This window comes from Anopheles funestus, chromosome 2RL, assembly GCF_943734845.2.
Source record: "Anopheles funestus chromosome 2RL, idAnoFuneDA-416_04, whole genome shotgun sequence".
NCBI classification, from domain to species: Eukaryota; Metazoa; Arthropoda; class Insecta; order Diptera; family Culicidae; genus Anopheles; species Anopheles funestus.
In genome coordinates, this window is record NC_064598.1 from 19,133,568 (window position 1) to 19,160,583 (window position 27,016).

The 27,016-nt window shown below is 40.6% G+C and overlaps 1 protein-coding gene and 1 long non-coding RNA gene across 5 annotated transcripts in view; one reads left to right on the top strand and one right to left on the bottom strand.

Annotated features, from left to right (window-relative positions):
- Positions 1–17,875, bottom strand: part of LOC125763153 (uncharacterized) — a 125,413-nt gene extending 107,538 nt beyond the window's left edge. Inside the window, exon 1 of the long non-coding RNA XR_007418308.1 lies at positions 17,811–17,875. This is a non-coding gene — a long non-coding RNA (uncharacterized LOC125763153). The remainder of the gene's footprint in view (positions 1–17,810) is intronic.
- LOC125763100 (uncharacterized) overlaps positions 1–27,016 on the top strand; it is a 198,610-nt gene that overhangs the window by 145,754 nt on the left and 25,840 nt on the right. For all 4 annotated transcript variants that reach the window (XM_049425926.1, XM_049425928.1, XM_049425925.1 and 1 more), the window contains one exon: positions 21,320–21,386. In XM_049425926.1, coding sequence (XP_049281883.1) covers positions 21,361–21,386 — 26 coding nt within the window. In that variant the 5' untranslated portion in view covers positions 21,320–21,360. The remainder of the gene's footprint in view (positions 1–21,319; positions 21,387–27,016) is intronic.

Consider the following 27,016-nt stretch of genomic DNA (forward strand, 5'->3'; position numbering starts at 1 on the left):
CCCTCGGTCGGCAACATTTTCACTTACTAAAATAGTAAAATACAACCCACCTTACCGTGTCATTCAGCGCATCGTAACAGGTGAGCGTTCCGGATGAAATCCGTGGAATTTTCTGCACAACGATCTCACGCTGTTTAGGCAACTGGTTTTGTTCCGTTGCGTTCAAAATCTATCTACGGCGGTGCTCAGGGAAAATACCTTACCGAGTAGGGGTGTTTGTGTCCGGCAAATAGATGCAACGGTTGTTTGGAATTGACCCACCGTGTAGGTCGTTTCGCGCGGGTGTTTTTAGTTGCAGTTGCATCATGCATTCGTTTATTTCCCGTTGCTGAAAGGATGGTAGTCTTAGCAGCGGATATTTTCATCTTGCACTAAAATCGATGAAAGAGGGTTACACGGTTACACGTACTGAAGATCAACTGCACTAGGTTCGACTTGTCTGTTGATAAAAACTGCAGCGATAGCTGAGTAAACTCTAAAGGCACCTGGCAACGGTGTATTTTGCAAGCGCAAAATTTTGCAAAGCACTCAAATCACAAAATTACATTTGCAAGCGTGAGTTCGTTGCCAAATTATTTGCTTTTGCAGCTACGGTAACTAATGAAAACACTCACGGTGTCGCTATAACTACATACACTGCGCTTTCCAGGTTTTTTGCAAATGCTTGCAATTTGCAAGAATCTCATAGCAAGTTCTGTTGGGACTGCCGCAGTTAATCATAGCGATTAAAATTGTTTCCCGAAAACTGTTCTATTTCTTAAAAAACTGAAGGTAATGTCCACACACGGTATTTACTTTTGACAACATCGTAAATGTTAAGAGTATTACCTTCTGTTTTTGTACTCTTGGTAAATCAAGAGTTAAAACACTATTTTACTTACGTCCTCACATTACCTTGGAACGGATCAACATTTTGTAGCTGGAGTTTTTTTTTTCAGAAACAACATTCATTTGAAAATTTCCCCACAATTGTCGAAAAGTGTATCTTGTTTGCCTTATATTTCTTGATATTTTCTTGAGAAGTGGGGCGGCCCATGGTGGTGTACGTGATAAATGGCGCCGGTCCACATGCCAGGACGGGGGATCAAATCTCATCCGTAGCGTCCCCCAATAGCAAGGACAGACTATCCGGCTACGCGGTAAAAATAAGTCTTAATACGGCCTGGCCGTTCTAACCAAGCAAAAAATATTTTTTTTTTCAAAATTACTAGGCGTCTCCATCGGGAATTATTAAGTATTTAGTGTAAGTAATTGTATAAGTATAGTTCCTTAAAGATAAACAAAAGGTTGAAGATTCTTATTGTAAATCGTTGTAATTAAAACTGTATTATGCCTTGCTATGAGATACTGTCACGCGGCAACTAACCAAGCAGAAAACAATATTTTTCAAAAGTACTGGGCGCCTCCATCGGTAATTATTTAGTATTTTATTAAAAGTAATTGTTTGCTCTATTTACTTTGCCATTTTAAAAATATATAGTAAGCCAGAAATGGCCGACGGGACCTTAAAGTCAACAAGAGAAATAGAGAGAGACATCAACAATATTATTTCTTTGTAATGGCGCTTATATGCATCTGAAATAAAATATATCTGCACCTCGCTTAGTTAAGGTAGTCAGATGTCTTATTTTCAAATCATCACTAGCTACTGACAGGGCCCTAGTGAAGTCCCTGGTTCGCATAAAGCTCGAGTAACTGTTAATGAGACGACTCTTCAGATGACGTTGAGCACCCAAACCTGTTCCAATCCGCACCGAAGACTCACAGATTCACATATAGATAGCCTGACTAGGTAATGAGTGCTCCAGGTATTCTCATATGAGGAAACCTTGATTATATGGACTCATTTACCTTCTAGACTAACTAATATTATTTTCCAATAACCGAACAGTTATTCTGACCTTTCAGAAGGTCTCTTAGAATTTAATGGAAATTTAACTCAATTCCTAGTACTAATTTTATTAAAAAGAAAGACGTTAAAAACCCTTGATGTCCATCTTAGACAACCAGAACTCAATCTCAATGCTTTCATTTCATAAAATGACCCAACAAACTGAAAGCACAGAAAAATGCAAAATCAGAAAAAAAAGATAGCATTAAGAACTATTTGCTCTTCTCGCCCGTTTGAACCACAGCCGATGCTGTCTTAGGTGTTTGGCCGTGTCTATTTTCTTGGAGCATGAAACAGTACACTTCTTTCCGTGTGAATCAAAGCACTTTCCGAGCAAAAGGTGCACTGTTGCTACAAACCACTCACCAACTACCCAAGTGGCACCGATCGAGGTGTCGCGGTTTAGCAAACGTTGATATTATTATTTCTTTTTTTGTTGCATTTTCCGCTTTCTTGCTTTCTGACAGTGCTGTGGGCTTGGTTACAAACCTGCACCTTCAATTATGCACTCCGTCCGCATTTTCAAGCACCGACACTACACCTTGCCGGGGGTATGCCAAAGCAACCAAAATAGTGTGAGAGAGAGAGAGAAAAAAAGGCAAAGAAAATAATGCTAACATCTTTCCCAGCAAGGGCTGAAACCTTGAGAGGAGGTGTTTTTTTTGGGGAGGAAATGTCGGGGGAGAGAAAAAGAAAACAGCATTCTTGGTGTGGCCTCGAATCATGAGAAAAGTTTTTTATAGACCATCTTCAAACTAAGAAACGAAGGACAACAAAAAAATGGATGCTGAAAGCACACTTGCACAGCAAAGGAAAACTGCTTTCGGCTTCAAAGCCATTGCACTCGCTTCCGTCTTTGTGTGGCAGGCGCACGTTTTCGTTCTACACGATAAATCCCGTTCTTCCCCCCATTTGCACTGGTTTTCCCTTCGCTCTTGTCGAACTACACGGGGGTATGGCAGGGAAAAGTGTGAGTGATCGGGCGGAGGGTGTTGTCCCGGGGTCAAAGTGGCCTTTGGCTGAGATTCTACAATTGCCAAGCAAGCCGGGTACATCCTCCGCAATTTGGCCTGAAAGGAATGTGTTATTTTTATGCTTGCTGCCCTTCTTTTATTTTCCTCGTTTAGTTTGTATTAAAGCCGGGTCTGGTACTACCATGGGGGTGCCAGTTGGGGTCCCCAGTATGTTGGGTTTTCTCTCTCTCTCTCTCTCTCTCCTTCGTTCTTTCATTCCCTTTTTCCCTGTGACATCCTCTGAAAGAGGATTATTGTGATTATTATTTTTATGATGCGGGAGGATGTGAGTTATAGCTGCATAGTTTCGTCCGTTTTTTTTTATTTCGCCAGCGGAATGAAACTTGCCCAACGGGGTGGGGGGTCCTTTACCGGGCACTTTTCATTCCCGGACACTGTGGAGCTAGTTGCAATCACCATGAAGAGTGCATTTCACTGGACAACGGTCGATGGGGGCACAGGGTGGCCGGTCGTTACCAAGACCAAAACCAAAAACAAACATGACGATCGTGTCTCGTGGCACATCCTGGTGCATACGGGCGAATGGCAGGCAAAGAAGGCCGGGAAGAGAAAATATAGTGAGTAACATTGCAACGCTGACGCGTGATGGTGCAGAAATCTGAGCTCCGGTACGACAGTGAAGCAGGAACAGTTGAATGAGATTAACTTCATGAGCCATTCCAATGAGGGTGAGGATTAAATCTCGTTCCAGACGATGACGTTGCGGAAAACCCGGGTGGTGGTGGTGGAAAGCACTAGGGGGAAACCGGGAGGAAAATATATTCCAAGAAAGAAAACTTTACACTATGAAAAGGATCAGCGGGCAAAATTGAATGAGAAAACTTCGGGTGGATTATATACCTCGTCCGAGCGAAAGCTTGTGACAGGCTTTTCAGGAAAATGGTTCGCTTTTTTTTGTTTATTCTTCTTCAACAATTTGTGGGTGTGTATGTATGTGCGTAGTTTTTTTTGCCACTTTTTCCTTCGTAGTTTGTAAAGCTTTTTTTGTGGCTCTGCATACATTGTGCAAATCTGTGACACTTGCGGTAGAATGAAAATCAGCATAGTTTAAATTCTCTTCACAAGATAATTGAAATCAAGCCCGTCTTGCAGTTGAATCAATCGTACCATGAGAAATGCAAAGTACTTTTGCAGAAGCCTTCTCCATCAGCTCCAAAACAAACTAGATGAAGGAGGAATTGTTTCGAAAGTTTTTCAACATGAAAAAATCAAAATTACTTAGTATAAGATACTTTAAAATATAACGCTTCTGGTAATGTAAATTGTGCATTATTAACTTTGCTAGTAGCAAATGGATCTTACTTCAGCTAAAGCTTCCACTTTACCACAACGCACTTGTGCCACAATCAATCTTCACTTCACAGCAAATCCACCCGTATCAACCACTGTAACCGTAGCCGACGAATCCTAGCTCAAGTGAGACCGATCGGCCCACACTCGTACCATTTGTACCCTAGGCATCATTAATTCTAATTCGGCTGTAAAGAAGCAGCGACACAACTTACCTTAAACCGTTGAGCCGTTTTCCAAAAAATAGGGACAGTAAAACCGCTTCGAAAAGCACATTGTGTTTTTCTGTCCTTTTTTCTCTTTTTCTCTCTCTCTCCCTCTCTCCTTCCCTTACAATAGCCATGAACAAAGCTAAATAGTCTTCAATAATTTCTTCTCATCGCCAAACTGGCGGGAGGGGTACTGACCGATTTTTATTGCTTCTTCCTTATCCTTGGCGGATAACTGGCGGCGTATACGTGGGGTGAAATGAAAATTTATCTCCTATAATTGTCTCCCAGCTTTCCAAATGGACAAAATTATGATTCCCATAAGTTTGCATCGTCCCGAATGCGATTTTGGCACAATGTAGCACTGTGTCGTCTTTTTGGGGGACATTTGGTTTGGAAAGGGGGACAGACCAGGGGTTTTGTGCACTATGGGAACTAAAGCTCGTTGTGAGGAACTATTTTTTTGTTATTATTTTTTTTTTGAATACAATTTTATTCTTTAAATTATGTTACCTTATAGATTGAATTTAACTTTAACTGATGTTTCCGCACTAGTAGAATTTCTTCAGGATTCTCCTGAAACTACACGGTAATATGCATTCTTCTCACGTACTTAGATCACATCTAGCAGCGGTAAGCTTTCAGCACACGATGGCATCACAAGAAGACGAAATTCCTTTATAAAAAAACAGACAAAGCTCGTTTGCTGACAAAATTTACGGCCCGCTGCACCGTCCCGCAATGGTGGAAAATTAAAACCAAAGAAAAATAAGCGCACACTGAGGGGATTTTTTTTGCTGTTCATCTTCCGCTACTCCGCTTTTGCCCTTTTATATTTCTCTCACTCATTCGGCTAATGGAGTACGGACAGACAATTCCATACCACTGACCGAGAGGAAATGAATCGAAGACGGTACACAAAGGCCCCTGGGGGAGGGGAAAAACAGGAAACACACACCACCTCCAAACCGGTCCAATGGTTTCGTTGGCTTGGTGTCGCTTCGATGACCAAATCCCATTTGAAATTAACGGAAAGTGCTCACGCGAACGCTGCAGAATAACGATCCGAAATTAATGAAAATATTTGTTTTCCCTCCCCATCTCCTTCGAGTACACACTGCCAACGGTTTTTTCGCCATTCATTTGCATTTTCGGTGCCGAATTCGTTCAATTTCCATTCGCAGCCTGAAAGGTTGCCAACAAAATGGGACCCGATCGCTTGGGAACTGTGGTTGGGTGGTAAGGTAAAAATGAATCGTGACGATAATGCTGCAAAAGTACATCATGCAATTCGTTCCTTTGCGTACTTTGCTCACGTAGATGCATGTTTGCTTAGGTGTCTGTTCGTGATTTTCAGCTAAGATTCAGTTGTTTTCTCAACTTTGTCATTTTGTGGGTATTTTTTTTTGTGTGTCGAATGCATAAAAATTGATCTGGACTTTAACGGTTTCTTACTATAGTTATTCTATTGGGGTTTTAAAAATTAGTTTTAAAGCTTTTTATGGAATTTGAGACTGTTTTTCGCTTCTTTTACGGATAGTTCATTATCAAAATTACAAGAAATGTACTAGCTTCAGTAAAAGCTAGCAATTGTTAAAAAGAAATAAAGTACATAAAACAAAGTTGAATAAAATGCTTCATTTTAACAACACTCACAGGAAATGTGCAGCAAACAGTACCAGCTGGAAAGCACACGAACGTAGCTGTGCCAATTCGCCAAAGAAATAACCATCTTCAAAGAGAATAATCATTTGTTTTCCCGGCACACCCGGGCGAAGCTAATTAATGGCTATCTCCCGGTACGGTTGAGGGGGGAATATAAGCGCAAACCCTCTGCAAGTCAACATACGCGAACAAACAAACTAACTATCTAACAACAACAAAAAAGACAAAAGACACTAGAAAAAAAAGTCTCGAAAAGAAAAGCAAATAAAAGAAGGGAAAAAGCTGCTTCGAGTAAAGAACTTTCATCCGCGCTTAGCATAATTATTGCCAGTGATAACGATATCGCGCCCTGTTTTCTATGCTCACTTCTTTCGCACATTTTCCTTTCCCCCGTTTGGGGGTTTTGTGCTACCACTTCTACCTCGGGTAGGTGAAAAACTTTCCCTCGTAACAAAAGGGGCTTTCCCTGCCTTTTTTGTATCTCGCTTTAGCTTTTGTAATATCGCTTAAGGAGGGGGCGGAGGGGGAGGACTGGTGAAGGCATGGACAACGGTTGTACCGCGGGTGAAGTAAATCTCGTGTTCGTCACTCGTCGACACATCGGACCATCGGATCGTTTGTCGAACTGTAGCAGCAACCGACCAACACGGGTCGTCCCGGTTGTCGACGTTAAGGGGTGGCAAACTTTTCTAATATCTAATAAACTTTTGTGCCTTGTGCGACTCGGAAGTGAAGTAGTTTGTGTACTTCGACGATGGGGATCGTTGCCAATGGTCTGGGATGGGATGGCCCCGGTACTATTGCTCGGGGAATTGAGAGACGGTTGGTGTCAGGCGTACGATTGCTAGTTCGTCTTTGTCCGTTTCGGTGGAACATATTTTTGCGTTTTTGGCGGATCTTCGTTCTAAGTAGGCCTCATAGAAAGGCACCACTCCCCCCATGGGGACGGAATGGATGGTATTCGCTTATCAGTGGTCGTTCATCTGTCGCTTCTGGAAATGGTTTGGTGGCGAAGATGCTGCTTCGGTGTTAGGTACGTGTGATGAGGGAAATTCGGCCATCCTTAGGGTATTGTTAGATTTTTCGTTTTGCTCTCTCTCTCTCTTTTTGATAGGAAGTTTTTCTTTTAACTTACTAGAACAGCGAGATGAACTAGCAAACTTTGTTGTTTTTTTTTGTTTTTTTCTTAAATCGATTCAATTTCAAACCCAATTTTTTACGTGCAGCACAACTTTTGAATATGTTCTTTTTGAATATTACTTTCAAATGAATTCTAACTAGAATTGAAAATGATCGAACAATATTAATCTTAAGTCACAATCTTTTTGTCACATGATGGTTATTTTAAAATAGAATAAAACAAATATTTTAAACAAAATAGTAATATAAAACATTTAAAAAAATCGCGAACTACCATTATTATTTAACGCAACTAAAGCTCCATATTAATAGTTTATGACTAGTTATAAAGTATATATATTGTTTGTGTTCTATTGTAAATAATTTTGTTATCTCTTTGTTCAGATGATGAATCATATTGATTTACTTTCATTTCCTTACTCACAATTAGTTTATAATAAAAGATTTAATCTAATTTAGATTTATTTTAAAGCTTTAAGAATATTGTGCAGATAATAGCAAAAGCTCCATACCTTTACGAAAGATATTCCTCAAATTTATGTGAAGCATGCTGCTGTATGAGGGTGTCCATACATACCCTATCTGATGGTTGACGGGCAATAAACTAAGTCTAATATAAATAACTTCAAATAAAATAGAAGTTAGTAGGTTTGTAAATCGAGCTACTATCGGTAAGGGACAGTTTCTCTTTTCTTGCATTCATCCATAAGTTATCGTCACGTTGTACCCTTGTTTTCCTACATACCACTTGCCACCCACTGAGGTATGCTGTTTGTGTACCGGGGAACTAACAAGCATCGTACTAAAAGCCACTAACAAGTCAAGCACGAGCAAAAATTCGAACAGCACACACAACAAACAACGCCAAATATAAAAGCATACAAGCCCAACATATTGTGCCCATCATATTTTACGAGATAAGATCGGGGAATTAGCGCGCTCGTCTAGGGTAACGAAGGGCACTTCCATTTCGTGGCAGCATAAACTAGCCGAGAAATCATAAATACACATTCTGTGCACTGGACGGGGGAAGTTGGGAGTTTATTTTTCTCACCATTTCCTTTGCCCCATTTTCCTATCCCCCTCCCGCGGTCACGGGTGTTGTTTTTCGCCCTGCGCTCCAGCAGTAAGTCACCGTCAGGAGTTTGCGTACACACGTACGTCCACTTTTCTCCGGAGAGGTCGTTCGTCACGAATTGTTATTGTTGCTCCCCGGAGAGTTTCGTTGGGCTTCATTTTTCTTCATCTTCAAAACCGATTTCAAGTTGGCTTGAGTTGGAGGAGGGCGACGTGTGGTACCGTCACGGGGATTCGTGCTTTAGCGTCAACCATGGCAATAGTTTACGTTACCGGCTATTCGAGTGCACAACTATTAGAGTACACAACATGAGTGAAAGAGGGATAGAAAAAGCAAAACATGCAGAACAAAAAACAAAAAACAAAACAAAAAATACTTTCGAAGCAAACGAAGGAAAATATAGCCAACGCGAAACAACGTTGCAACTTTTCCACTTCCTTGATTCTTTAGTGTACGCCACAGCCGGAAAATCGTTGTCCCTGTGAATTTCGACAAATTTATCCGTCCGCACTAGGGGTGGCCATCGTTGTCGCGTACCGTCAAGAAATCCGTTCATCATCGTTATTTGAGTCGATGGTTTACGCGGATAGGGAGCCATGTTTACACCCGCGTCCTCGAACGATTCCCTGTTTTACCACGCTGGTCACGATTCGCCCCGGACAGATCCCCGGTGGGAAAGCGTCTAGGGTAAGGGTTTGGTGGGTTGGGAAAATATGCGCATCGTACTTTGTACTTATATTTCATACACGAACGATATGATGGGGAAAGGGTGGAAAAACTCCAAGCTCCTAGAACTGATAACCTCCACCTCGAGGCATCTGTATCAACTCGGTGCATTTGAAGCGGATTGGTTTGTGCTAAGGACGAAACAGAAATCAAAAGCAAAACTACCGTCGTCAAAACCATCTCACCACTCGCTCGGTAAGTTCGTAGTTGGATGAGGTGCAATCAGTTGATAAATTAACGAGCAAAGATATTGGATAATTTCGTAGTTGACGGTGCACAGGATGGAACTTTTCCCATCGGATTGAGAGCGCTTTCGGGTTAGGGGTGTTTTTTGTTTAAACGAAGCTTTACTTCCTGGAAAGCAAAAGTTCAGTTGGGTAAGTTTGCTTGCCATAATCGAAAGCGAAATGGATGAAGCAATTGATGAGTGTGTTATGTAGTGCTTATAAATTCACTCACTCAGGGAAAATGTCGTTATCAGTTGATTAATAGAATCACTTCCATTTTTTGTGGCAATCGAAACGATTTATTCAGTAGCCAATGTTTAATCTGATTTTAATCACATATGTAAGGATTTTTTTGTGAGTAAAATGTTGATATTTTTTTTAATATACATAATTAATACCGATTCTTTGACAGAAATTTTTGGAGAAATCAAATATTTGTTGAGACCTTGGAAATTGACTTCCCTAACAGCTTAACTTAAAACTATTTTTGATCTGTGGACGAAGATGAATACTCAATCGATTGATATGATTGATTATCAGAATACGAAAGACAGAATATGAGTGACTTAATGTGCTTTAGAACTATATATTCTTCGTTGGTTCATTCAATTCAAGTCAACTCAGGAATTCAACTCAGTAACTTAAACGCCATGTACTAAACTTAGATCGAAAAGAATTCAATCGATCCCTCAACGATCGATCGTAGATTCATCAGGATAATAATAATGAATATACCAAAGCTCCTTAAATGTTCAATAGTTTCAATAGTCATAATGTTAGTTATTGAATATTCAAAAAGAGCATTCTTTAACGATGGACCGGGTAGACAAAATGCCAGTTAGATAACATATTAGAAAATGACAATTAAAAAGTAATATAAAATTCAAAATAGGCAAACAAATATTACACATAGCGGTTCAAATTTTCATTTTCAAACAGTTGAATAATTTGTGTGAAGTTGAGAAAACTAAAAACAAATTAAAAAAAGAAATCAAGTGAAAAAAGCAAAAACACACTCCAAACACACACAAGTGCCGCTTTGGACAGTTCGGTAATTAAGATTTTGTAGAACACATTCGTGACATTCGTTTGCGATAAATCGATTTTAAATACTTTCACCATGAAGCGTCATAAAAATCAAACAACCCCCCACCAACCCCTACCCGAGAGTGTGAGGCACCACTCGAGAGTGTGCGAATGGCCCGGCATGTCCGCACGAAGTGATGCATTTATTTGAATTCTGTCCCAGTTCAGAGCGGGAATTGAATTTGTTTGATGACAAATTGATTTTTCTCCCCGAGCCCTGCTTCCCTTTTGTCGCACGGCAGTACTTCAGCCGCCTACGGGCCATACATGGGTCCACGGCACAAAAGGACCCGGGTGCCTGGGACAATGGCCGATCGGTAAACTATGCTACGAAATACAGTTATTTGCAGCAGTGTCGATGCCAATCTGATGAAGCATTTGCCATTGCGTCTGGAACGATGGATGGAATTGGTATTACGTTTTTTTTGTGTGTGTGCGTTTTGTTTTTGCGTTTTGCTTGTTTGTTTCGCTGTTGTTGATTTCACTTTATTTCCGCCTGCAGAGTCTGTGGTGCACTGTGCTGCAAATATCCATCAGAAGAGTTGATGAAACCGTCGTCCCTCTAAACTCCGAAGAGGTGACGGAGCAAGGTGGCTGGTAGCATCACAGTAAATGAAACAAAAAGATACGGAGCCGGAGAGAGAGAATAAAAGCAAATAGATGATGCAGGAATAAATCATAGCCATGGATTTACATTCAAATCGATCTAACACGGGCGGGTGGTGAAAATTTGCACAACGAATACATATGAATATTGGTCCGTTTAAATCCCGGGGGTGGGTTACCGGTTATACCAAAACAAGAGAGAAGAATATTTAATAAATAGTTTCAAATTCAATACATTGGTATTCAATGGATGGTTTCGTTGTTTTTCTTCCTCTACCCATCACCAAAACTTACTAACCCATAATAAATTTGTTATTTGCATTGCGTTTTTGTACAGGTGTTATGTTCTTCCGGTAGACAAGCACACCTGTAAATTGTTACTAAATTCATTTATCTGTGGTGTAAATTTTTTGTTTTAATATTGTTTTTACAGTGTTTATTTTGAACAGCGACAAACGCGTTCGTATGGAAAGAACACAAATATAATTCTTGTCGCTTTGGATATGGTTAGCGGCCATTTTATTTGTTTCGATATTAGAATTTTTAATTTAAAATAAACAATTAATTTAAACGACAATATAAAAACTGCAAACAGACTAAACTAGATTTTTGTTATTATTTTGCAAAACAAAAGACAATTCTTTTCCATCTCTTAAAACATTCCTTCAAGGACACTTCCTAGTTTATAGAAATCTACTGAAACGGGAGCGCCCGGTACCACCACAAGTGTAAAAACAAATTACACTAAAATCCCAAAAGGATTGTAAAATTTATTACCCTTCTCACCGAGGTTTCGAGCCACGACCCTGCTTTAACTGATGGAACCATCACAATCACCCGCATCATCATTCTCATCACTCTCATCATCATCATCATGCTGGCCGGGAAAACCATCAAGCCTACGAAGATGCGGAATTCATCCATTCCTCCTGCCTTCTCTCGGATCATCCAAAAAACAAAAAGCTGGCACACAAGGCCAGCCAATGTTTTTGGTTTTGCTAAAAATGCCAACATCCTTAAAAAGAAAGTATGGCTCCTTCGAGACCTTTCGTAGTGAAGGCCTACACGGTCTCTGCTCCGCTGTCTATTCGGTGTGCACAGATTGCACGCGGCCCTGCCAGTATTCGGTGGCTTGATCCGCTTGGGGGGTGGCTTCTCACGTGATGGTGTATAAATCTTAGTCCCCCAACTCACGCCGTGCCAATGGGAAACCATGTCGAAAAGCGCCTCAGTCAGTCCTTGCATCACAGTAAAGTCCTTCGGCTGGTACATGCCCGAAGATGTTTTCGGTTCTAGTGTTCCCCGGTGGCCGATTTGATTTTATTTTGTGGCTCTTTAAAAGCTTGTATGGGGTGTGTGGTGTGGTCTATTCTCCCCACGGTAGTAACTCACGGTAAGATGGAGTGAAGATTTTAGCGTAAAACAATGAAGTTGAATGATTGGGTGTTTCGGTTTTGGAAGTGTGGCTTCCAAAAAAAAAAAAAAAAAAAAATGACTTCTCGGGGTAGTAGTCACGGTGTAACCCACATAACGTCCGGAAGTGTAATAGAAAACCCATCAACTGACAGTGATTGGACCGTGTGCTGGTGTGTGATGGAGGTCGACTGTTCTTGGATTCCTTCGGAAGGCTTTAGAGTGGATTTAGTGCAAATGAAATGCATCGAAATGTGTATTGATAGTGTTAACAAAGGATAACAGTTGGAAAATATCACTCTATTTACTACTATTTTCAAAAAGATTGTTCCTTTACATGATGCAACTGATCATAGTTTAATATTGATCGAATGTAAATGAATTACAAGTTATACATAAAAGCTTATCTTAGCAAGAATTTTCTAATGGTCGAAGGGTGATTGAAACCTATTTAATTAAATAAATCTCTTTTTCCCTAAAGAACCTCACTAAACAAGTTTTCAATGAAGTCGATTTAACATATTGCATATTTAAATTATTTGTTATTTATTCTTCTCCTTCTTCTTCTTCTTGGCGTAATGACCTCTGAGGACATGCTGGCCATTTCTGGCTTACTAGACTTAAAAAAAAGCAAAGTAAATAGAGCAAACAATTACTTCTACTGAAATACTAAATAATTACCGATGGAGACGGCTCTTGTTCTTGTTATCTTAAATCTTGTTTTTTGCTCATTTAGTTGCCGCGTGACAGTATCTCATAACAAGGCCTAACATAGTTTTAATTACAACGATTTTCAATAAGAAACTTCAACCTTCTGTTTATCTTTAAGGAGCACACTTTACTTATATAATTACTTATACTGAAATACTAAATAATTACCGATGGAGACGCCTAGTACTTTTAGAAAATGTTTTTTTATTGCTTGGTTAGAATGGCCAGGCCGTATGAAAACTTATTTTACCCATTTAGCCGGATTGTCAGTCCTTGTTACGGGGGGATTTGAAACCCGTTACTGTGGTTTGGACTGGTGCCGTATTTAATATTATTTAGTATTACTTATTTATTTGCAGAAATAATTATTCATTTCGTTAAAACCTTATAAGAATCATTTAGCTTATTCATCATGCAGTTACTTTCTGGGGGTGTTTCAACATTTTGTACCCCAAAAACCCAACCCAAAATTTGATTGTTGGCTTTTTCGTACGTACACACGCGCGTTACGCTTACGGTTGATTTGGGTTCGGCGATAGAAAACGATTCTGATACGCAGACAATGTGTCTACTTCCAAAATGTAGTAATAACAATTTCATCCGAAGGCTTACTGCGTGAGCAGTACTTGGCACGGATAGGCAATCGTAACGAGGGAAACTCCATTCCATTTGTCCCGTGCAGCCACTCTACACGCCCCAAACAAATGCTGACAGGGTGTGTGTGTGCGTGTGGTACACATTTTGGCTGACATCACGATGACAATTCTACGGCATGAGGCAGGAAAAGCCGTACACGTGGTCTGACTACTGTGTTGACTACGCCGAAAACCCATTGTTTGCTGATGGATGAACTTGTTGTTCATTGTCGATTGGTACACATGTTAGATCATTAGATATATGAGCCACACCGGAGACACTGCCGGCAAACTTATCCGTCTACGTAACCGGTACAAATGGGATGGTTCCGGGGCGGTGCCATGATTGGAGGCCCTGATTTGATTACAATGTTGGTGATGTATGTCGGTTGTGCGTACCAAAAGACAATGGAATTCGAGTTACGCTTTGAGGCCGTGATGTGAAATGTTAAAGGGTGTTGTTGTTGAAGGTTTATCAGCCCAAGATTCGTGCATTAGCGGGAAAGGTTAGAAATTAAATGAGCGTTTTGTTTGTTTCTTTGCATGGCTATGATGTAATTAACGTGGAATTTAAATTTAGTTTTGTACGGTACAAAGGAAATTACTGCTTAAATCAGTACTCCATTGACCTTTTTTCGCTTTCATACTATTTAATTTCTTCTTATACTGTCATTGTTTATTGTAATTTTTAAGTTAATATTTAATAATCTCATTTTTCTGAATAACAAACATGACTTCATGTACACAATGTTTAAATAGCATTGTTTTATCATCGATCCAATTCTTCAGAATATACAGCAAAATCCGAATGTTCGATTCTTGGAAATCAAATCAAGTGTGAAAATTCCGTGTAAAGAAAATACGCCCGTAGGTCAGTACGCTCGGTTACATACAATCAACACCCAGCCTGAACCGTCATCTTGGGCGGCCAGACTAGCGATTCAGCTAGAAACGGCTCTTCCACGGATCAATACACCGTGTGAAAAGCTTTTAAGTGTTTTCCCCACGTTTAAGCTTCTTTCCTTTGAGGGTGGGAAAGAATAAACTTGATAGATTCACCTTCATTGCTTCACTTTACCAGGAAAGGAAAGTCTGATTGTTATTTTTATGGTTTTTCTTACCAATTTTTGACAAACCAAGGGAAAATTCAACAATGTCGTGCTTATTCTACTGAACCGAAAGGTCATCCGGTTACTTCGTATTGTATTTTTGAACGATGAACAACGCTTCTTAAACTTCTTAGAACAACAGCAAAAACGATTCTTCCAATTTCGAAAGGTAAAATATGCTCCCAAAAACCATTGGATAAACTATTTTTATACGTAACACGTGAATTTGTCGTCAAACACCAGGCGTCTCCATTGCATGAATCAATACAATTTTCCACGGCGACACCACGCGAAAAAAGCTCATCGAATCGACCGCGTAATCGTGTGGCTCGGAAACGGAAAAAAATATCAAACATTATCAGCAGTGTGACAAAAAGACAACCGTACCGTATTCCATCCTCACTTATGAAAATATAACACATGACGTTCAATATTGTTGATTTTTGGTCCGATTTCTTGTGCGGTTTTGATGTGGAATGATATACAGAAAAAAATGATGTAAAGGAGAAAAAGTGAGATAGAAAGCAACAAAAAAACACAAGATGGAACTGAAAACGAAAAACAAAAAAAAATCACCCAAATTCTACACTCACTTATCTGCCGCCAGATTTGTTTCGCCGTATTCCACCATCCGTTATTACACTGGCCGGCCTTCTGCCTGCCCTCATCGTCGTACACATACATATATATTTCATCACCACTTTATTTCTGGCGCCAGCGAGGAGCCTTTGCTTGAGAGCTCCAAGGATTGACTGCTCTCTTTTTTTGCTGCCTCCTTTCGGTTGACTTTCCCTTCCTTTTTTTGTGTGTGCATCGCATGTTTTCCCTTCGCACAACGCTTCTGGCGGTCCTTTACTTCCTGGAGATATTGGTTTAGGGTAGGTGCCATTATGCGTGAACATAAAAATGATTTTAGACTCTGTTTATGGATCGGATGTTGTGTTGCCGCCATGCCACGGAATGGGAGGAAAAAAGCGCCGAAACAAAACAAAACACTGAACACCGTGAAGGAGAGAGAGCGAGAGAGAAAGGGACCGACAAAAAAAGCACACCGCCAAAACTGGGAAAACACAGTGAGGCGGGAAGATGACAGCAGCAATAACGTGTGTTTTTGGGTGTGTATGTTTTTCTTTCGTCATGGTAACGTTCGTCAATTCTTGCCCTGGCACCCTGGTTGATGGTGTTTTCTTGTGTTTGTACAAACTTTTTGTTTGTGTGTGTTTTTTTTGGGTAAGCAATGGTTGACAAAATCCCTGGCGGGCATCGGCTTGAGATTCACCAACGGTAGAAAGCAATTTTGATTTATTTCTCAAACACACAGATACACGTGCATGCACACGTGATAAACGCTTGCTATAAAATGAAGCTAAATTTGTGTTTTGATTAAACGAAACCCAAACCACGGTACGATGCAGTTGGAAGAAACAAATTAGCATCCAGAAGCGCCATGTTAATTACGCTACCGCAATCAAATGTTGCGCCACATTAGTGATTGCGTTTAATGGAGTTTTATCGTTTTGTCATTCCGCAGGAAGCCCCCGAAATCAAGAGGAAGAAAAACAAAACGTTACACGAAAATTCCGAAACAAAAGGAAAAAAAAGGAAAAAAAAACCATGGGACAAAAACGTTCCCTTAATGTTGTTAATATTTACGAACATGTACGCACACACACAGCTGGGAAGAAAACGGTAGGGTATCCTAATTTTATGGCACTTTTATGTGGCCTCATAAAGATGTTTGGGGTTTTGCTGCGGTGCGCAAGCTCCAGCCACTACTATTAATAACACGAAAATTGTTTAATAACTTGTTTATTTGAGACCATCGTAAAAAGAGCAAACTCCCCACCCATCCTCGCGTACGCTAGTGTTGGTACACAATTGTGACACCGGCACGGACGGCAGGCCGTGGGTCCGTTTGAGCATGGGTTTTATTGCATACGTTCAGCATAGCATTCAAGATAGTAGCAGCAGCAGCACCCGAAGCAGAAGCAGCCAACATCAACCCTTGGTTTCAGTTGGTGCAATAATTACTCTGCGAATCTTCATCCCTTTTGCTTGTGTTACAGATGAAACACAGTGAGTGCGCGTGTGTGTGTGTGTCTGTATGCGAGTGTTTGCTTAAGGTCAGTCACATCGTTTCGGCTATAGCAGAGCACACTGGCTGGTGTTCCAGCAAATGTAGCAACCGCTCTTTCTAGACCACACAATGTGAACCGCCCGCTTGTGGTTGGCCGCAGGGAAAGCCATTCCCAAGGCAATCGTAAGTCGTAACACAGCACAGGCCTCGTGTACGGAGTGTGTAGCAGTAAATGTGCATATGCTGTGTCCAGTTTTATTATCCCTCACTGTTTGAGTGTCCCCGTAGCGGTTGGGACGTCTCCCAGTGTCTGGCCCGTGCTTCGAACGGGGGGAAAAGGTTTTCTTGGAACAAGAATCTTTCTTTGATCAATTATGAGTGCAGGGACAGTTGAACATCCACTTAAGGGCTTCTTTGTTTGGTTTTTTTCCGGACAAGGTGTTTTCTTTGAGTGGCTTGATTTGTCAAGAATGTCTTTCACAGGGAAGAAGTGTGGAGCTATTACTTGAAAGTTTTCTCCAAGTGAGGTGAAGTATAAGAAGGTTTGAAGCACGATCTTTTGAATTTGAAAAAAAAATCTCAAACTTTATGGACAAAGTTTAGAACATCTTCAATCTTTTAACCAAATTTTGTGCTTCGAAGAGGAGTAAAAATATCTTTTGATATCGTTGAAATTTGTTTCTAGATTCTTTTTTTGCTTGGTAAATGTTTGGATAACATTGGATTCATAATACTTTAAATTGTCTTATTTAACAATAAATTTTTTGAAATAATGTCTTTGGAATTCAAAACTGAATAAATTTTAGGTACTATTTTTCCTTTGCAAAATGTGATTGATTAGCTATTGCGTACCAAAAGAGACAAATTATTCCACAAAGCGCACAACGTATTATTAAAAAATCTTAGGACTTACCTTTTTTTAAACGAGTTCCCATCTAGAGATGCATCCAGCATTGTTCGAGCCAAGCAGTAAGGACCTGGAAAAGATATAATATTATATGAGAAATTGTTAGTAGAGTTCAATGAACTGTAGGCGATTGTCAGAAAGGGCAGCTGAAGGTTTTAGTAAAAATGTGTCTTTAATTGATCAAGGATAACGTTCTACCGAAAATATCCAATTCTCCCAAAGGCACTCAGATGCCTTGAAGAGAATTTTTAAGAGAAAACCTTTTAAGTGATTTGCTTTTTTGATAGGGCTTAAACGAATTTTGATAAAAGGCTAATTAAACGTAAGATTCAATGGAAAAAAATTTGCTTCATTCATTCATCAGTCCATTTGTCTATAGCATATATGATAATAAAGTATAGTTACTCAACAACTTTATGATACTGTTTTACAGTTCATCCCTTTTTTGGGTGGTGATATACAACGAAACATGTCGCTTCCAGGTGCCCTTCAATCAGCAAATTTGTCAAACGCATCCAATCCGCACTCTATCACCACAAGGAACAATGTTCGGTACGATCGATCTACTCTCGCCATAAATCACCGATGTGTGTATGTGTTACGTTTGAGGCATCGACAATTGCCTAGTTTTTTCACCTCTCCCTCCCATCCTCTCTCTTTCCTGCACACGGGTAAAGTTCTTTTAATCAACGACAACCCAACAAAAAAACCGTCACCTTTCTCCCGTCCTTTCTCACCATCGTTGTGAGTACCCAAAAAGGTATCGAGTGGATGGAAAGTCATTTCATTACGTGAGCTTTTTCCCGATCGTTGCGTGCGTGTTTTGCGGTGTTGTGCTTTGCTCGCCACACCATCCAGTATCCGGCCGGTGCGTAAGTTTATTTGTGGCAAAAATGATGAATAAGCATTTCGTCTTTCAACACCCCAAACCCCCCGGAGAACGTGTATCGTCATCATCAAACATCATCATCATCATCATCATCATCGGCATGATCACCATCGTCAACAGGAGTAAGGAAGTAACAAAAAAAATAAAATGAAAAACGTAGTAAAGTAGTTGATTGTACGTTTGCTAACACACAACAACATCAACGAAAGAATGAAAGAAGGAAAAAAAACCAACACTAACGAAGCTTTCACTACTACGTTAACTTTTGGCCAGGCTTACCGTCCAATGCTCCTCCCTTTAAGTGTCGAACCGTCGAGGTTGTACCCGTCAGGGTGAACATTTATCAATCTGTCGATAAGTTATAACTATTACGAAAACTGGCTCCAGCTATGGACGACCGCAACGGATACGTTTCCCCCCTGCACGAACCGCCACCATTGCATTGGTTGCCCTCAAAATCGAACGGTGCGTACAACGGTACGAGGCCAATCGGAACGTTCCACCGGCGCTTTTCGAACGATAGCTTGACCGTGGTACGGTCGTACAGTTCTGTGGGTAATTTTTTATTCCCTTTATCCATCCCATTTGGCTCTCAGGAAGACTAATGTCGTCGGAATCCCACCCTCACGCGCGAGCGTCCGAACAGAGCATTGGACTGTTGCGGACTGGTCCATCAAATGAACCGAGCCGATTCCGATTCGATCTGTCATCGAGCGGGAGTTGTGCTGTTTGGGTGTACCACGGTGCGTACCGGGCCCGGGGGAAACACATTCGATTAATTTATTTCATTTTGCTCTTTGGACTACGTTTTTTTTCCGGCTTTCCATTTTTTGGGGCCCCGAGGTTTTCCCGATCAACAGCACACCACGGAATGAGAAACCGAAACAGCACTGGTGTCGATCCTTGAACCCGACAGACCCTCGGCAGTGTTCTGACCTTCGGTTTTATTTGTGTTTAGGTTTTCTGCTGCATCGATGGCAGACTAAAAACGCTTATTTTCTGCCCAAGCCAATTCAGGTATTTCTCCTTCCCGATTCTATTTGCGTGTGTTTTGTTTTTTTGTTTCGCGAGAGGTTTTTTTTTGCAAGCAAATAAATGTTTTTCAATTCACTAAATGAATGAATAAACGTACACAGCGTACACACTGCGACGTATCACGACGTTCGGTGCTATCTCAAATCTGCTAACCAAGTTTTGCTCTGTGTGGCTCTGTGTGTGGATCCAGTTTGCCGTACATGCGATGGGCACTGTCTGCCGACATATGAGCTGTTGGCGCTGCTGCTGAAAGCTTCATTAGATACGGTTCGCTTACTATCGATTGACAGTCGTGCGAAAGTGTGGTTGGTCCTTTTGTGCCGGGTGGGGTTTGGTGCAGGCAAATGGAGATATTTAACGAAAACGTTCACTGGCGACCGATCGATACGGGTCTGCGCGGATTGCGTACAACCGATGCCACCCGCAAGTTGCGCGATAATCCGGTCCAATATCGTCCTCCATCACAAAACACATTCCCTTGCTCCCACCTCCCCTCCTCCCCCTTTCTTGCTGACCAGTAAGCTGCAAAGGGCAACGTCCAAATTCCACCCAAACGAACAATAGAGACGTTGGTGGGTTTGATAAATAAAAATAATGATACTTTTGGGGCATGGTGATGTGGGCGCTGATACCGGACTGCCTTGATCTGGGCTTGATCTGAACTTGATTTTCAATCCGATAAGCCTCGGCAAACTCGGACCGGGTAAATGCTACTGAAGGGCCACTTTTCGGACGTATTCCACTACGTACTTATCGGGGTGAGCATTATGGGTTTCATGAATGGGAATCGGCTGACCGAGGGGGATCAATGGGACCATAGGGGGAGGTGTGCGTCATAAGCCTGTCATATTTCCTCATTAGCGAGATTAGATTTCACTCAACTCGATGGAAAATTGGCTGCATTTACGCTAGCCATGGTAGACATATTGCTGCCGGATATAGGTTACGGTTGATCTGGTACACCAGCGCAAATTTAAATGAAGCGTACAGTTCGACGTAGAACAAGCCGCCAAAAGTAGGGAACAGCTTGAACCATACCATTGGCTTTGTTAGGTTGTACGAAACATTTTATTTTATTTATTAAATTTTACAATATCATCGCTTGTTCTTACAAAGAAATTTTTGATTTCGGTTTTATTTGTTTTCTAACAAAAAATAAAACATTATTGAAAAAGTTTCTCTTCTGTATTTTATTTTCATTGAACAACTTCGATTCGTTTCCTTATTTTCAACTTATTCAACTTCCCGAAACAAATGCGTATTTTTTTTGTCGAAAGTATTTAGCATATCGATGCCACGTGCGGCTTATCTAAATTTCAAATTCATCACCAACGCGTTTTTCTTTTGCGTCATACACATTTCTCACCACGTATCGATTCATCAAAGGTTAAGTAAAAAGTTAGCTTTTGTCACAGCGACAGTTTCCTTATCGTTGCACACACCGGAAGGAGGAGTTTTTCTTTTTCCTCTTCCCCGCACACGGCAGGTTCGATGTTCTAATCGTTTTGTAAACTCACCTCATCCAAAGTAAGTCGAATTCGGTTTTCACTTTTGTGCTTTTCTTTTTTTCTCCCTTACCATTTCTTTGCAGATAATGCTTTCCCATCCACAACACGCCCGATAGGAGAAGGAATGCCGAAGGCTATGGAAGGAAAAATGTAAGACCGTCCAAAGCTTATTAGAATTCATCCTCATTTTAATCTATCACATTTTATTCGTTTAAATCTGCATATTGAAGCAGTTTTTCCCGTTGGCTGCTAGTGTGGGAAGTGCATTTAGTAAAGCGTATCACCCTCACACTGCCGTTTGCTTTTGCCACTGCTTGATGGGAAATCGTCCGACCAGTGGAAAAGCGTGAAACTTTGATTCGCGAATCGAAACCATTTCCGATCGGCACTGGCCTCCACCAGCCTCTCAGCAGGTGACTCGATGAAACGATTTGAACGGTGGGTGCGTGGAATTGAAAGGTGGAACAAATCCGGGAAAACTCCGCTACGGCATTGGAAACGAATACAACAAAAAAAAACTTTTCTTTTTTTTTGGGACGAACTTCATTCACCCGAAATAGCTGGGGGGAAACGACGCATGAACGAGAGTGAGTTGATTACTTTTTGAAAAACTTTGATTCGGGAAAGTACGAACGATTGGAAAGTTTGGTTTGGCAAAACAACGAACGAAAAAAATATAGCCCACCCCGGAACAGTGGGGAAAAATAAAACAAGTTCGAAGCGCCATTGAGCAGGAGTGCCATTGCGAGCACTTCCGATGCTGTTTACGCGCCTTCGAAATGAGCTTCCGGCTGATAGGAGGAAAGCAGAAATATCGAAGCGAGTGTAAATGAATCGAGCGATTGGCGTCCCAACACCACTTTCTCCGTTTCAGTGGTTTGTTTGCCATGAATCTATTTGCTGAATGTCTTTTCCTCTTTTTTCTATGTGTGTGTGTGTGTGTGTGCTCTACTTCCGTTTTCCCGACCAGGTTGGTAAGTAGCTGAAACGATTCAAGGTGCATTATATGCAAAAACGAATCGGCGCTTTGAAGTATGTTTTACTTCCAGTTTTTGTTTTTTGCTTACTTGTTCTGTTACTTCACCCATCGATCCGATAGTGGTTGCGCAATGGTACGGATTTCGACAAAAGACAAAAGGGGTTTTGTAATGAAACTTTCTGCAAAACTGCTCGGCAAAGCACGGTAAGCTGTTTGTGTTTTCTTTGATGAAAGGATGAAACTCATCCGAGTGGATTGTAGAGTCAAAAAAAAAAATTTTTTTTTCAAACTGTACTATTGATTGATTTCAAAATAGGTGAAAATTTGCTGCTATTTTTTGTTTTTTCTTTATGGTTAATAAATATTCCGGAACCAATTTTCCGTAGAAAAAAATTGTAGAAAAATATGTTAATAACTTAAATTTGATTGTCATACCTATCATTTTTAAAACACAAACAGAAAATTGCTCTGAAGCGTCGTTTTTACACAAATATTACTATTACGAATTCCTCGAATGAATTTTTTTTAAAGTTTTTATTTAACTCAAACGAAACAGTTACGATTTTTAATATATTTTTTAATATCAAGAAAAGGGTGGAATCAATTTTATATCCAAATATATCCACACAATAGTTAGTACAATGCACCTTTAACACTAGCGCTTCATTTTCATCACATTATGTATTTTTTGGCGTTAAACAATCCAATGGTAGTAGAACCATAGGATTTACAAACCATAGAATTTTACAAATATATATGCTTTAGAAAGATCTCCAATAAACAATAAAATAAATTCCAACTCTTCGAAATTGTTTAAAAATTAAATAGGGACGAAAAACGCTTAAAACGCTTGATAATTCTAGTGTTAAGCAACAGTTAGAATTAAAAAAAGCAAGGACAGGATACGTTTATCCACTCGAAAAAGGCAAATATCAAAATTACTCCCAATAATTCAACACCAAAATATGGAGAGCGAGAGACCAAAAAAAAAAGAAGGAAAAACCCTTACCCACCTTCATGAATATGCTCGCCTCAGCCCATTGAACAAACTCAATTTTACAGTCATGGGAAAGAGTAAAGTGAGTGTCAGCAAAGTCACAACAGCTGATGGATGGGCGGTGCGTTCGTACAATCTACCTAAAAGTGGCCATATTGTCCCATGCTAATAAAAAAAAAGTACGAAAAAGAAAAACACCCCACCAAGGACGGAAGGCGACGAGAATGACTCTTGAATATTAAGTAATCATTTATTTATATACACTTCGACCACGGGCACGCGTAACAAGCGTTATCTCATTTTGAAAGATTGCAAATTTATTCAGCCATGGGTGAATGGTACAGTAGAAGAAATGGAACACCAAAAAAAAAAGGGAAAAGAACGAACCCTGGAAGGCACGGGGCGGAGGAAGGAAAGAAAAAGAGGTCACACACAAAAGAAGATGTAAAATTGCTAGCTCAGATTTTTCTATTTGAAGGGCGCTTCAGTGTGAAACCCCACCCGGTATCATTCGCTCCTGATTTCGATACGATGGAAAAACCTGCCGCTTCGTACCGTACCACCATGCGTTTCGGGCCATGATTGAAGGTAAGCCTACCGTAAAATGGTCTGACAGAGGATGATGGGCAAAGGGTGTGGCACTTGGGTGAAGACATGAAAAATGCCCACATTGTCATTTCCCTCGACGCTTCGGCATGCAACTCGTTGTGCCCATTCATTTTCCACGCGCCAGACGAAACGGTGATACGGTGGCGAGTTTCTGGGGGCCCCGATGGGCCAGATATTTATTTTGTCGTACAGCTCATCCTAATTTATGGTGAAATTTTATTTGTCCCACTGCTGAATGGGCGGCTTTTTTTCTTTTCATCCCAGTCGTATCACTTTCTCTCGCTTGCTTTTTCTCTCTCTCAAGCTCACATTTTCTTTTCCTACCGTTCCGTGGAAAGTTTTGCTGCTGGTAAGGAGCAAATTGTATGGAAAATCAGGCAGATTTGTTTGGTGAAGAATATGGTTACGTTGGTTAGATTGCATAAAGGATGGGGCAAGAAGCACAAGGAGAATGGAAGGCAAATGTGATGAGTTTGCAGTGGGTAATTTAAATCTATTCGAAAGATCGTAATAACGCTTACGGGAGCATATTTCAGCTCCTGGGCGGAGGCAAAAGGATGAGGTGTGCGTATGTTTAGAAATAAATTTTCAATAGTGCTCTGAATGACTTCCTTTACGAAATTATGCCCATTCGTCTTCCGTTTAACGGCAGGCGTTTCTACTTTAAATATGGCCCGGTAATGAATAAATCTTGTGTTTGAATTATTCGTACAAGATGAAATTACACAAGTAAGATAATTGCTTTCAACTCAAATTCAAAATTGAAGCATTATTTAACTATTGCTTGTTGTGTAGATTTTTTTTGACATTATACTAAAGTCATCTTTTTGAAATTTTACAGTTACACTTGACAAGAGCTTTCAATTTTTTTTTTAACTTCTGCTTGCTTTCTAGTCAAAGTACTGGCAGAACTACAGCCAAAAATCGCTTAATCTTCTCTTAAAGTCCGCCATTTTATCATTACTTGGCAATTCTAAATTTCTGCTTAAGAAGCACTGATTTTAAAGTATCTTCGTCTGGAATAGTTAAAATTTTTGCTAATTTTGATATTGTTTTATTCTCATATAAGGTTTTAAAATGTGTATAAAATGTTAAATCATTGTCAAGATTTTTCAAAAACAAATAATTTATTTCCCATTTGCAAGCGTTCCATTATGTACTCCTTTTGCGATATCATGCAACTTTAGCAAAACAATCATTCCACCACACACACACACACACACACACTGGCAGGTTTCATTTGTTGATTCTTCCCACCTGTAACAGCCGGAAGTGTGCTGTTGCTTTATAAAACCGTTCAAAAAGCGGAACCTCACCAACCGATTGTGCTGGCCAAGTGCTTTCATCCCGTTTCCTGCTAACCATTAAGGTTCGTGCAAAGGGGGGTTTGGACGAATAAATCGTCCTGTACCCGATTGTGGTCTTCTCGTCCACGCGACTCTTCGGGCAGACGGCAGTCGAAAGTTTCACTTCCGTTCTGTTCCGGATGAGTGCCCCCTCACGAATGCTGCTGCGTTTAAATCGCCCAGGCAAATGATGTGTTCTAAGCAATGGAATCCTAATCCCCTCACACAGCGGAACGCTTTATATGTGACGATCTGTAGTCTTTTGTATCGTACACTTGGTGGCTGTGCGAAATGTTTCTCACATTTCGAATGGTATTGTTAAGCAGAAATGGGTCAAAAAATTGCAAACTGGGTCGCTTTTGTGAGTTTTTGACGTATTCGAGTTTCGGGTGGGTCAATGTAATTTATCGCCATTAGGCCCTATCCGGGTTGTTGTTTTCCCGGAAATAAGATTATGAAACGGTTAAAGGACGGGTTTAAGAAGTATTAAAACAAAATGGAGGTAAACTTCGATTAGTGAAAATTGTTTACTAAAAACTTCCATAAAATATTGAAAATTTTTGGGTAAACATATTTCAACCTACATAAATGTATGCTTCACTAGCAATGAACGACAAATCATTCATCTTTTTGATCCTTCTCCATTTTATACGACACCATTAAATAGTTGGCCATTCACCGCTGGACGTGTTATTGGCCGTCACGCGCATAACGCGCCATTATGGTGTTCCGCACTGATCGGAAACATTGTGGAAAGTCGGTGTGCGATGGACTGTGCAAAATGTTCATCCTCTCGGTTCATCGTTTCAGTACTGCACTGCTTGGGCATCATAGTACAAATGGGAACGACGACAGTCACGGCATCAGCTAGCGTATCCATGCGATCGAGCGGGTGAAACGAGGCCATGTGGCTGATAGGAATGATAATAAATCGCCGGTTTGAAAATAAAATAAAGCTACGGAGGCAGAAAAATACCCGCAATCATCCGTCGTTCGTGATCGGTCAATGGGGCTGGGAATGGTGGGGGAAAAGCTTGAGCTAATTATGGCGTTATTAGGAGCTTACGAAGGCAGTTTGGTTTTCTGACGTCGTGAGCGTACTTCCGGCGCACGTACGTCCGTTTTCAGGGGGCGGTGGGTGGCAGCTGGACGTCCGTCGTTGTGTGACCCGTTAGCTAAAAACCAAACAAACGGTTACGAACGGTTTCGAAAGCACCGGAAGTGCAGTTTTAAGTTCGAATATCCGCCCCGAGAAAACTCAATTATGGTGTGCAACTGGAACACTGGAGAGCTTTTTCAAAGTGTACCAAACTTATTGTACCATGTACTTATTTAAGTGTATTTTTTGCAATAGTAAAAAAAAGATATTGAAACAAATAAGCTCAATAACTTTGCACACTCTTTGATCTCTTCAGCCGTCAAGCTAGTAAATGCTTGCCATCCATCATCAGATTATGCGGTAGCAATGGGGGAAAAATAAATAATTGAAGAATAAAGAAAATTCCCTATAAAGCGTCATCACAAGCACACACATTCCCACACATTCAACGCTTCTGTTTGTGTTTTGGTGTGTCTCAAGAGAAGCGTGGAATTGATTTTTAATAATCCCACCCAGATTACCGTAATCCCAAATGACATCTCATCATTAGCCTGTGAGAGCTTTCGTGAACGAAATCAATCAGTATGGCCTGACATTGATGGCACACATCCACACAAAACCAATTCTCCCTTTTTCATCCAAAAAACGACAAAAATCTCTCTCACCCATACACGCACGCAGAATTTTGAAAAATGTTAAAACAAGGAAATAAATGAAAATGGCTGTATGACGCGTATTTCCATTCGCATG